Genomic DNA, 13,165 nt, shown 5'->3' with positions numbered 1-13,165 from the left:
ACCTGACTGGCCAAAGGTAGGCTCTCCTTTCCTGGACATTGAGCCCATCCTCAGGCTCAGTCCCTACTGCTGGCTCCTCCAGCTCACTCGCAAACCCATAGAATTCTATTACTGAAAGGGGCCTCACAGGTCATTAAACACCATCTCTGCTTTTTTCCCCCTCCGCTTTATGGGTATACAGTACAGCTCTCATCATAGGCACAATTTCTCATCTCCCTATGACAGGCACCTGCAAGACACTCTCCTCCAGCTTAGGTCCCCCTCCATCATCAGTACACTGACATTTATACTAACCCTTTCCCTCCTTCCCTAGAATCCTTTGCTTTAATGTAATACATCATTATTTTTAATTGTATTTATTAACATGAAAGAGGGGTAAGGAGAGAGAGAAAAAAAAACAACAACAGAGCATCACTCTGGCACATGCAATGCTGGGTTTCAAACTCAGTACCTCATGCTTCTAAATCCAACAGTCTAGTCATTGCTTCACCTCCCGGGCAACAGACTCCTCCATCTTTATCAAGACAGGGTATGTCTAGCCCAGGTGGTACAAGACTTGCCTGAGGACATACAACTGAGTCTCTCCACAACCCCACCCCTAGGACAGTTCTCCCTGAGTCAGTGGCCAGAATTTGTAGAGTTAAATCCCCTGGGACAAGACCCTTAAGGTGACACAGTGGCTAAAATATTGAACTTACAAGCATGAAGTCCCGAGTTCAGTCCTCAGCATTGCATGTACCAAAGTGATGCTCTGGTTCTCTCCATATAACATTAATACAATATGTTAAACCCACTGGTCGAGGAAGTATAGCTCCTGAATTATCACTGTTGGTATAAGGAAGCCAACCCCATTCCCACCCCTAGCCACTGCCCACACAAAGCACAAAAGAAGCAGTCCTTCTGGAGGGCTACAAACTCCAAACTGGTTCTAAGACTGCAGTGGTTATTCCTCCCCAGAGTTAGGAATACATCCAACCTCATATTATCTTTCGTTTGCTTATCTCTTTGGGGAGAATGACCTCTGGAGCCAAATTAAGTGGTCTGTCACTGATGTGCACTGAACATCACTTCCACACAAGGAGGAACCTTACCTGTGTTTTCCCAGGTACAACAACTACTTTGATCAGTGCCTGACACTGCATAATAAAGAATATACCGGCCTGGGAGGTACCATAGTGGATTAAATGTTCGACTCTCAAGCACAAGGTCCTGAGTTCAATCCTGGATATAACATGTGCCAGAGTGATGTTCTGGTTCTCTCTCGCTCCTTTTTCTCTATCACCAGTAAATAAATAATTCATAATTATATATAATTTGGGGGGAGAGGCAAGAAATAGCTTATGCAGTAGAACACAAACTTTACCATACAGGAGGACTTGTTTGAACCCCTAGTCACCACATAGGAATACTATACAAGGGCGGGGAGGCAGCATAATGGTTATGCCAAGAGACTCTCATGCCTGAGGCTCCAGAGTCCCAGGTTCAATTCCCTGCACCACCATAAACCAGAGCTGAGCAGTGCTCTGGGAATAAAAGGGGTGGGGCACGCAGGTGCACACCTGGTTAAGCACATACATTACAGTGCGCAAGGACCCAGGTTCAAGCCTTTGGCCCCCACCTGCAAAGGGAAAAAACTTCATGAGTGGTGAAGCAGGGCTGCAGGTATCTTTCTACCTCCCCCCTCTCAATTTCTGTCTCTATCCAATAATAGATAAATAAAATATTTTTAAAAAATTAAATACAGGGGTTGGGCAGTGGCGCAGTGGGTTGAGCGCACATGGCGCAAGGCACAAGGACTGGCGTAAGGATCCCAGTTCGAGCCCCCAGCTCCCCACCTGCAGAGGAGTCGCTTCACAGGCGGTGAAGCAGGTCTGCAGGTGTCTGTCTTTCTCTCCCCCTCTCTGTCTTCCCCTCCTCTCTCCATTTCTCTCTGTCCTATCCAACAACGAACAACATCAACAATGGTAATAATAATAACTACAAGGAGGCTAAAACAACAAGGGCAACAAAAGGGGGGAAAAATGGCCTCTAGGAGCAGTGGATTCATGGTGCAGGCACCGAGCCCAGCAATAACCCTGGAGGAAAAAAAAAATTAAATAATAGTATGCAAAGAGGAAGCTTTATAAGCATGAGAGGTTCTGTAGTATTTCTCCTCTTCCTATCTCTCCCTCTCACATGGGGAAAAAAAGAACAAAACAAAAACAACAAAGTCCACTGGGACCAGTGGTATCACATAGGCTGAACACCCCAACAAAACCTTGGTGGCAAAAAAAAAAAAAAAAGACTATTTTTTTTTCAGTCCCAGAGAAGTGTCTCAGTAGTAGAATGCATACCTTTTTCTTCTCTTTTCCATTTCACTAGTGCTCTGACTTATGGTGGCATCAGGAATTGAACATGGGGCCCCAGAGCCTCAGATATGAAAGTCTCTTGTCTAAACTGTTGTGTAAACTGCCCCATACCTTTTTTTAAGATTTGTTTTTTATGAGAAACTGAGTGGTCTGGGAGATAGCACAGCAGATAAAGCACTGGATTCTTGAGCATGAGAGCCCAAGTTCCATCCCTGGCAGCACATGTACCAGACTGATAAGTGGTTCTTTCTCTCCTCCTATCTTTCTCATTAATAAATAAATAAAATATTTAAAAGAAAGAAAGAAAGAAAGAAGCTGAGAAAGAAATTAGAGCACTGCTGTGGTCTGGGAGATGGTAATGTGGATAAAGCATTGGACTCTCAAGCATGAGGTCCCAAGTTCAATCCCTAGCAGCACACATACCAAAGTGATGTCTGGTTCTTTTCTCTTCCCTATCTTTCTCATTAATAAATTAAATTAATAAAAAAAAAATTAGAGCACTGCTCAGCTCTGACATGTGGTGGTGCTAGAAACTTAATCTGGGACCTCTAGGGTCTCAGACATGCCAATTTGGTGCACAAAACACTGTGCAGTCTCCTCAGCCCAAGACTGCCGGACTTCCCTGTATCAGGCATAGGGTTCCATCCCCCCACCACATATGCCAGTGATGTTCAGGCATGTGCCACATGCTGGAGCACTCCCCCCCTTTCCCTCCAGGGTCATTGCTGGGGCTCAGTGCCTGCACTATGAATCACTGCTCCTGGAGACTGTTTTTCCACCTTTTGTTGCCTTTGTCATTTATCATTGTTGTAGTTATTATTATAGTTGTTATTGCTATCATTGTTGGATAGGACAGAGAAAAATTGAGAGGAGGGGAAGGCAGAGAGGGGGAGAGAAAGATAGACACCTGCAGACCTGCTTCACCACCTGTGAAGCGACCCCCGCGACATCCCTCCCCCCTGCAGGTGGGGAGCCAGGGACTGAAACCAGGATCCCTACGCCGGTCCTTGTACTTGGTGCCATGTGCGCTTAACCCATTGTGCTACCACCTGGCTCTGGCTCTCTCTCTCCATTGTTAAATTAATAAATCCTGGGTGGGGGGAGATAGCATAATGGCTATGAAAAAGACTTTCTTTTTAAAAAAATTTTTTTAATCTTTTATTTTATTTATTATTGGGTAGAGACAGAGAGAAATTGAGAGGAGAGGGGGAAGGAGAGAGGGAGAGAAACAGAGAGATACCTACAGCCTTGCTTCACCACTTGTGAAGCTTTCCCCCTGCAGGTGGGGACCAGAGGCTTGAACCTGTGTCCTTGTGCACTGTAATGTGTGTGCTTAACCAGGTGCGCCACCACCTGGCCCCTGAAAAAGACTTTCATGCCTGAAGCTCCAAAGCCACGTCCCCTCTGCCCAATCACAAACACACATACACTCACACACACACACCGCAAGCCAGCACTGAGCAGTGCTGAGGGAGGTGCACTTAAATATTTTAAAAGAGAGAGAGAGAGAATATTCCTCTTTCAAATGAATTAAGCTGAATGACTGCGATCAATTTTTGTTCATTGTCTAGGCCTATATATAGTGCTAACTGCTGATTTCCCCAGTTGCGAGGAAAAGGGAAAACCTTATCAAAATGCCTGGCTGGGGTCTGGCAGATTGCAACCTTCATTATTCTCCTTTAAAATAGCTAGTATTCTGCCCTCTTTTCACACTGCTCACCTCCTCCAGAAAGCCTCCCCTGATTATCTACTGAGTTGGAGTCTTGGCACTGGTCCCAGAAACACTTCCTCCCCACACACTTGACTAGAGCATCCTGGTGTTATTTCTGGAAAATATGGATTCTTATGCTGTTTTTTACTTTTCCTTGTGCCCGAGTCTCTGCACTGAACAAAGATAAGACTCCACCTTCTGGGACCATGTGTGCAACCTAGGTTCAAGCTTGACACTCACCACACTAAAAGCTTAGGTGGTGTGTGTGTGTGTGTGTGTGTGTGTGTGATCTTTCTCTATCTTTATTAAAAAAAAAAAAAAAAAGACTTCACCGTCTGTGAGTCCCTCTTCAGTAATAATCAGCACTGGGGTATCTGAGGTGTAACCAAGTAAATCGTTTTCCCAACTTGGAATGTTCCCAACTTAGCTAATGCCCAAGTCCTCACATATACTACTAATAGGATCAGCTACTGTCTGAACCATGCTCCACACTTCACAAAGCACTTGCATGTCCATTATCTAACTTGATCTTTGAATCACCTCTCCTGACGGCAGGACTTAGGGCCTCCCACCTGCAGGGCTTGTGCACTACTGTTAATTCACTTCCCCTGCCCCACATTATTGTGTCTGGAGTTGAATCACCTAAGCTCAAAGGCCCTCATCGGGAAGGAGTGAGTTTTGGAGTTGACAACTCTGGTGAGAGGGTCCCTTTTACCGGAGACAGTAATAGAATCAGTGAGCCCTTAGAGAAGCTGCTCACATCACAGAGTTTGCTAATAGTAGAGTCAGGATTTGAACTCTTTTTCTCTTTTTAGATTAAAAAGAAAGATTTCTGTTGATGAGAGTTAAGGGGTACAAAAAGACCAGAGTACCACTCATCTCTGGCATATAACGTTGCTGTGAATTGAAGCTAACATTAAACTGTCTTCCCAGCCCAGGATTTGAACTAGCATTTTGGCTGACTCTGACAGTCTTTCTATTCCATCAAGTTCCCTGCCTTCTTTCTGGGTTTATTCCCATCTGCAGAAGGTGCTGAAGGAGAATATTATTAAGCTTTACCCCTGATCTGTGCCCTAAGGAGAATCAGAAAAACAGTACCAGTTGAGTTCAAATTCCAACTTGGACAAATCAATCACTCACTGTCCTTGAGCCTCAATTTTTCATCTGCAAATGGGCTCAGATGACATAATCGATGTCGAGTTCCTGGCACAGTTACAATAATCCACAACATATCAAATTTCTCAAAAGAGCTCACTTGGATAATGCACTGCTTTGCCATTTGAGTGGCCTAGGTTTGAATCCAGCCCACAAAGCACTAAAGGAAACTTCAGTGCTGTGGTTTCTTTCCTCCTTTCTCTCTCTCATTCTCTCTCTATCTTTGTCTCTGTCTCTATCTGGAAAAACAAATAAATAAATCAACCTGGAGCAGTGAAGTCTTGGTGATAACAAAACATCAAATTTCCTCTCGGGCTCAGTGCCAGCACTCTGAATCCACTGCTCCTGACAGGTTTTTTTTTTTTTTTTCCTCTCTCTCTCTCTCTCTCTCTTTTTTTTTTTTTTTCGATTTTATTCAACAGGACAGAGAGAATTGAGAGGTGAGGTGAGGTAGAAAGGGAGATAAAGATAGACATCTACAGACCCACTTCACTCACTGCTCATGAAACATCCCCACTGCAGGTAAGGAGCAGGGATTTGAACCCAAGTCCTTGTGCAGGTCCTTCCATGTAGTACTTAGCCAGGTGTACCTACCACCACCCTTCAAATTTCCTCTTTACTTTCTAAATCTGTGCAGGGCAATGAGGAACAGAGGAGTCCTGGAAGATAGACTCACAGTACTGTCCCAAGCTCGGTTTTCTAGTTTTATAGCAGGAGAGTCAAGATCTGCATCTCTGGGTCTCTGGTTCAGAGACTAGGATGGGAGAGATACTGACTTTCCCAGCTAAGGTCTCTGACTTCCTAGGAATTTCTTCTCCCTTCTCCCCAGCTCATCCATTTTTCAATCTGAACATTTCCCCCAGAAAGAGTTAAGTCTTCTTTGGGCTTCCCCTTCCCAAGCAAAAGTGCCAGGGGAGATTAGAAAGATCAGATTTATTTCTAGAAGTTTGGCCAGGCAGGCGACAAGGAAACAATTGGAATAATGGGGAGGTTGGAGCAAAAGAAAACAGGACTTCCTCCACTGGTCAGGGGGCCACCTCCAGACAAGGAGAAACAACAGCCAGGGGCAGGGAGGCATTGCCCATGCACGTGGGCTCAAGTTAGGCCAACCTGCTGCCAGGAAAGCTCGGTGCTACCTGACACCTGGCAGTGGGAGCCCTGGCCAATGACCCAATGGCCCCCAAACCCAGTCTGTTACAGCGGGAACCTACAAGGTTAGTTTTTCAGACACTGCCTCCAGGCTGGAGCTCCCCATCCCCCTGCCCCCATTAAAGGAAAAAAAAAAAAAAAAAAGGCCACCACTAGCTTCTATCTCCAACTTTGACAGTCTGTCCACAATCCATGCTGCAGCAATTCTGACCTGTGATACCTTAAGTGACTTGGGGGGGGGGGGGTGGTGACAAGACAGAGTCTCTGTGAGTCATAGCATGGGAAACACCTCTCAGCCTCCCCCCTGGCCATCCCCAGCACCCTGACTTATTTGTGGCTAGGCCACAGGGGAGCAGGGCCTTTATCCAAAAGGAAGATCAGGCCGGATGCAATCACACAAGAGGCTTGTCACCCTCTTCCTGACCCCTGAAGTGTTCCTTCTAATTCTCTTCCAGAGGCAGTGGTTAAAGGACACTGGGACTGTAAACACAGGTCAGGCCCAGGGGCTGGGCCCCATGACACCCGCCATTTTCTCACCTCCAGGTCTACTGCAGGAGGATGGGGAAAGACAGTCTGCAAGGAACTCTGCAAGCCCCAGGGGAGCCCCACCTTCCTGAAGAGACTCCAGCCTTCCCACTCCCCAAATGGAAAAGAAACAGAGCGGAAAGTAAGGAGGAAAGCAAGTGGCCAAGAAAAGTCCTCCCAGTGGGGATGGGTCAGGCCACCTGCCTTCAGGTTTTCCAGACCTCTGAGAACCCAGAGAAAGGGAACTAGCTATTGTATTCTAAGTACCCACCCCAGCCCAGGTCGAGTCTTTGCCTTGGGCCTTAGTTACCTCTGTCTGTGAGCACATTTCCAACACCGAGGGAATGTTCCTACCAGGGCTGGGGGGGGAGGAATGATGGGGAGGGGCGGTTGGTTCACCTGGGTGAGCTCACCAATCCCCCCTCCCAGGTGAATGTTTGCGGTTTGGTCCACGTGAATGGGGTGGGGGCAGGTGGGAACAACTAGCACAGTTAAAACCCAAAAGCACACGATGTTCCCTGCAGGGTGCTTTGTGGGGTGAAACACCTTTTGAACGCAGTTGACCTTCCAGACCCCGGGGGCTCCCCAACCGGGATGCGAGGCCACTTGCCTTTCGCACTAGCCCCAGGCAGGGTCAAGTCTCTAACCTGTCTCAGCAGAGGACTTGGGGGGGGGGGGTGTGCCCCCCCCCGCCCAAGAACAAGACTTCCTGCTTAAGCCAAGGGATCCCTGCCCAAGCTGGGGGCCCCTGGAGACTCCTAGAGCGGGACAAGGCTCTGAGTTTGGGAAATTCTTGGGGAGTTGCGCAAAATGGGGGTGCTCTGAGTCAGCTCCCCCAGCATGGGCGCCTCGGGGGTCAGCACTCTCCAGCGCGGCGGCGGCGGCGTACACCCGACGGAGCCTCCCCGCCGCACCCTCGGCGCCTCCCAGGTGCTGGCGCCTTACCTCGGCCTTTCCCCTTGGCCTTCCTGGCCTTGTCGTCCGCCTTCTTGGCCCGGGGGGCGGCCGGCTCGGAGCCCTCGGCCCCCGCCGCCTTCTTCTTGCGCCTCTTGCCCCGCAGCCAGCTGAAGGCGCGGCGCAGGCCGGACGCGCCCGAGCGAGACTTCTTCCTGCGCGGGGGGCTGCCCGGACCCCCCGGCTCGTCCGCCGCAGGTGCGGCGGGGGGCGCGCGGGCCGCCATGGCGCTGCGGGCGGACCTGGCTGCGGGCTCAGGCCCCGGGCAGCGGGGCGCCCATGCGGGGAGAGGCGCTGGGAGAAAAGTTTGGGCGGCGGAGGCTGAGCGGGCGGCGCGGGAGGGGCCGCCTGCGGGCTGCGGGCGGGGCGCGGGGCCGGGAGGGAGGGAGCGGCCGGGGCGGGAGCTGCGCTGCGGGCCGCCGTCCCCGCCTCCTCCCGCCCTGAACCCCGATCTGGGCGCTCCTGGGCTGGGGAGGGCGAGGTCCGATCGCCCGTTAGAGAAAGTGATCCGGAGCCCCCTGAGCCCCCGGGCCCCTGACTAGCCGGATCCGAGAGGGCGGGGTCGCGGGGCGGGCCCGGGCGGGGCGGGACTGAGCTTCTGTCCCGGCCGCAGTACTGAAGGGAATTGGCTCCGCGAGGTCGGAGTGAGGGCAGGTAAAGGACACCTGGAGCTAGGGAAGAAAATGCTGGGGTTGCACTCTCCCCCCCCCAAGAACTTTAAATCCTAAGTTTGATCCAGGGGGAGATGGGAGGGCGGGGTTGAATTCTTTTCCTGGAATAAGAGAATTCTGAGAATTCTTTCCAGAACTCAGGATGAAGGGTTTTGTTCCAGAGCTGGCTTCAGACCTGCCTGGGACCTGTGGCCCAAGTGGGCATTCCCAGCAGTCGCCCCACTACTTCTTTCCCCTTCTAGCTCTGCCTCCCCCCAGGCTTCAATCCAAACCTCTTGGGTGCCTACTTCACCAGATAGTGATTGGAAGGAGAGTCATGCTTCAGTATACCCTTGAACTAGGTTGTGGGGCCCCAGGGCACCCCTGCCTGGGTCTGGATTTCCCAGTGAGATAGATGCAGGGCACTGAAAAGGGCTGACCCTGGGTTCTCGGAACTGCCAGCCAGCCTGTAAGGTGCTTTGAGAAGTGAGAGCAAGGAAGCTTATAGGGAAGAAAGCCTTTAAGAACCAAGAAAATGCTGTGCTCATTTCCTCCAGGCCTCCATCTCTTTATTATAGCTGATCAAGCATTTTCATATTATCTGATTCCACAACAAGCTGTGAGGGAAGCAAGGCAGGGTTGAGGGAGGGAAACTGAGGCCAGGAAGTGACAGTGACTGACAGAGTGACAAGTGGTGAGCAACAGAGGCACCAGAAACAACCATCGAGGTCCTGCCCCTGCCTCATCCACAGGGTCTAGAAATGGCCCTTGGGGGCAGCTGTGGGTTAGTACTATTGGACTTTCTCCCCAAGCCTCCATAATGGCCACTGTGGTCACCCCACCAGCTAGATTATATCTTCATCATCCAGTGTGACTCTGGTCACATCATTTTCATGGTCTCCACAAGAGCAAGTATCCACTTGGGGCAGGTAGCCCATTAGCCCTGATATATAGTGTAGATAGTGCCCTCTGTGACATATGTGAAGTTTAGAGATGACCTCTCTGATCAGTCATAGCTCCCTGAATATCCCAGAGACCCAACTATGGAAAACCTAGGCCATCACTGATACCCCCCCCACACACACATGTCCTGTTCTTGCTGAACCTCAGTTTCTCACCCAGTGGCAATTCACTCAGCTCCACCCCTCAATCCAGAGCACCTATGCTGAACCAGGTACTGTGCCATACACAGATGTCACATAGGGTCCTCAGGGTGCTCTCTGTAGCAGCCCGCCTAAACATGAAGGACCCTGTCTCCCCCTTAGTTGGTAAGGACCAAAGGAAAAGTGTATAGGGAAGGCTTATGTTTAGATATTACAGACTTGGTGCGAGAGCATCAGGCACAGGAGCTCGGCCTGTGGGACTAGCTTGACATATTGAGTGTAGAAGAGGGAAGGAGGGAGGTAAGCATATTTAGGCTTTGGGAAGGAGAACATTGAGGAGATAGCACAATGGTTTATGCAACAGACTTTTCCCAAGGCTCAGAGGTCCCAGCTTCAATCCCTGGCATCATTATAAGCCAGACCTGAGTAGTGTTGCTCTGGTAAAAATAAAACAAAAGAAATGTTAGTCAGTCTTATCATTCCTCTACACTCTCACCCCCCTCCCCTTCAACAGCTGATGAAAGTGGCCAGGGCTGTGTAAAATGAAAATTCAAGGTCTAATGTTAAAGAATCATTGGGGCTGGGACTGGGTGGTGGTACACCTGGTTTAGTATACATGTTATAGTGCACAGGGGCCCAGGTTCACAGCTCCCAGTCCTTACCTGCAGGGGAGAAGCTCTTTCCCCCTCCATGGGAGTGGGGTAGGGGGGTGGTTACAAGGAACCATCTTTGTGCAAGCACTGAGTTCCAGTGTTAACCCAGGGGGATTAATAATAAAATTAAAATTATTGGGACCAGGGGCTGGGCAAGTAGCGCAGCGGGTTAAGTGCACATGGTGTGGAGCGCAAGCACCCATGTAAGGATCCTGGTTTGAGGCCTTGGCTCCCCATCTGCAGGGGCATCGCTTCACAGGTGGTGAAGCAGGTCTGCAGATGTCTATCTTTCTCTCCCCATTTTTTTTTTCTTTGAGTGGAAAATAGCTTTTATTGAGTTGAGGGTGTGGATCCAGTCTCAGAACTTCTGGAACTGCTTCTTGGGGCCGGCGGCCTTGGTCACCTTGAGCACATTGAAGCGCAGGGTCTTGCTCAGGGGCCAGCACTCGCCCATGGTGACAATGTCGCCCATCTGGACATCCCTGAAGCAGGGGGACAGATGAACAGACATGTTCTTGTGGCACTTCTCGAAGCGGTTGTACTTCCGGGTGTAATGGAGGTAGTCTCAGCAGACAACAATGGTCCTCTGCATCTTCACCTTGGTCACCATGCCTGGGGGTGGGGGAGATCACTGGTCAAAGCCACTTGACGGGATGCATTGGATCGACCTTCTCGTGGTGCATCCCGTGAGTACCCATTCATTGGGGAAACTGACGATCCTCCTAGCCGACTGAATCCACATGGATCCCAGTCACTTTCAAAGCCAGCAACAAGCAGCTCCTGACAGCTTTCAACCTGACCTGTTGACTGGCTACGGAAGAAGGGCAAACGCTAGAAGAAGCAGCCACTTGACAAAGGGAGGCACGGAACAGAGATCCCCAAGAAGACCCACTCCTGACATTCTCTCCCCTCTCTGTCTTCCCCTCCTCTCAATTTCTCTCCTATCTAACAACAATAACAACCACAATAAGGGCAAAAAAAGGGGAACAATAGCCTCCAAGAGCAGTGGATTCCTAGTGCTGGCACAGAGCCCAACTGATAACCCTGGAGGCAAAAAAAGAAAAGAAAAAGAAAAAAATATTGGGACCATATGCATGATCTAAGTTCAAGTTTGGCTCCCACCATGTTAAAGGAAGTTTTGGTGCTGTGATTTCTTTTCTTCTCTCTCTGCCTGTTTCACTCTTTCTGTCTTAAAAAAAAAAAAAAAAAGTCGGGGCCAGGCAGTGGTGCACCTGGTCAAGCGCTCATATTACAGTGCACAAGGACCCAGATTCAAGCCCCTGGTCCCCATCTGCAGGGAAGAGCTTCACGAGTGGTGAAACACGTCTGCAGGTGTCTCTCTGCCTCTTTCCCTCTCTATCTCTCCCTCCCTTCTCAATTTCTGTCTCTATTCAATAATAAATAAATAACAAAAATGAATTAAATTTTTTAAAATGTCAGCCCAAAGTGATGAAGTTTTGGAGATAAAAAAAATTATACACACACACATGAGAGATGGTCATGGGCACAGGAGAACAACATAAAGATGGGGGTCGGATGGTGGCACACTGGGTTAAGCATACATAGTATGAAGCTCAAGGGCCTGTTCAAGGATCCTGATTTGAGTCCCTGGCTCCCCATGCAAGGGGTTCACCTCTTAAGCAGTGAAAAAGGTCTGCAGGTGTCTATCTTTGTCTCCCCTTCTCTGTCATTCCCTCCTCTCTCAACTTCTCTCTGTCCTATTCAACAAAAATGGAAAGAAAAAAAAAAGCATAAAGATTATTCAGAAAGACTTTCTTTTCCTTCTTTTTTTTCCTTCCTACCAGGATTGTCACTGGCTGGGGCTCGGTGCCTGCATGATGAATCCACTGATCCCATTGACTATTACCCCCCAAACCCCCTTTTATTTGATAGGACAGAGAGAAATTGTGGGGGGAAGCAATGGTGCAACAGGTTAAGTGGACACAGTACAAAGTAAGGATCCTGGTTCGAGCCCCCAGCTCCCCAAATGCAGGGGGGTCGCTTCACAAGTGGTGAAGCAGGTCTGCAGGTGTCTATCTTTCTCTCCCCTTCTCTGTCTTCCCCTCCCCTCTCAATTTCTCTCTGTCCTATCCAATAAAACAGAAAAAAAAAGCCACCTAGAGCACTAGATTTGTAGTGTCAGTACACTACAAAGCCCCAGTGAAAACCCTGGAGGCAAAGAGAGAGGGGAGAGAGATATGGACAGAGAAAGGAGAAAAACATCTCCAGACCTGCTTCACCACTCATGAAACTCCCCCACCCCCGCAGATGGGGAGCAGGGGTTCAAACCTGGGTCCTTGCACATGGTAACATGTGGGCTTAACTAGGTGCACCATCACCTGACCCACGCAAAAAATCTTTCATGTCTGGGGTTCCAAAGTTCCAGGTTCAACCCCCCTGGAGATGGCTCTCTGATAGAGTATATATCCATCCATCTAAGGATGTGTGAAGCCCCTGGGTTCTAGCAAAGGTAACACATGGGAGTCCCATTGATGACACTGGGGGAGCCCCTGGATAATGGAGTAGTGTTATGGTGACTCTCCTCTCTCCATCTCTCCATCTCTCCCTTTCTCCCTCTCTCCTTTTCTTTTCTTTCCTTTCCTTTCCTTTTCTTTTCTTTTTTTTTTTTTTGGATAGGACAGAGAGAAATGGAGAGAGGGAAGACAGACATCTGCAGACCTGCTTCACCGCCTTCTAAGCAACTCCCCTGCAGGTGGGGAGGCGAGGGCTGGAACAGGGATCCTTACTCCGGTCCTTGCGCCACATGCGTCTAACCTGCTGCGCTACCGCCCAGCCCCCTCCCTCTCTCTTTTCTCCTTTTTCTCTTAAAAAAATTAAAAGTTTTTAAATTATATTTTTTAACAAGCAATAGTATTCAACTAAGTACAGGGCCTTTCTGAGCGTAAAATCAAGGGAC

At 49.3% G+C, this 13,165-nt stretch overlaps 1 protein-coding gene and 1 pseudogene across 2 annotated transcripts in view; both read right to left on the bottom strand.

The window, feature by feature from the left end:
* The window catches only part of NHSL3 (NHS like 3), a 52,970-nt gene extending 44,618 nt beyond the window's left edge, over positions 1-8,352 (bottom strand). For both annotated transcript variants that reach the window (XM_060205796.1, XM_060205797.1), the window contains exon 1: positions 7,834-8,352. In XM_060205796.1, the coding sequence (XP_060061779.1) occupies positions 7,834-8,068 (235 nt within the window). In that variant the 5' untranslated portion in view covers positions 8,069-8,352. The remainder of the gene's footprint in view (positions 1-7,833) is intronic.
* Positions 8,353-10,565: 2,213 nt separating this feature from the next.
* On the bottom strand, positions 10,566-10,858 carry LOC103113684 (small ribosomal subunit protein uS17-like; annotated as a pseudogene).
* Positions 10,859-13,165: the final 2,307 nt, after the last annotated feature.

The sequence above is a fragment of the Erinaceus europaeus genome, chromosome 13 (genome assembly GCF_950295315.1).
Source record: "Erinaceus europaeus chromosome 13, mEriEur2.1, whole genome shotgun sequence".
In the NCBI taxonomy this organism is placed as follows: Eukaryota; Metazoa; Chordata; class Mammalia; order Eulipotyphla; family Erinaceidae; genus Erinaceus; species Erinaceus europaeus.
Note: the sequence above shows the minus strand (reverse complement) of the source record. Positions and strands in the feature narration are given on the sequence as shown.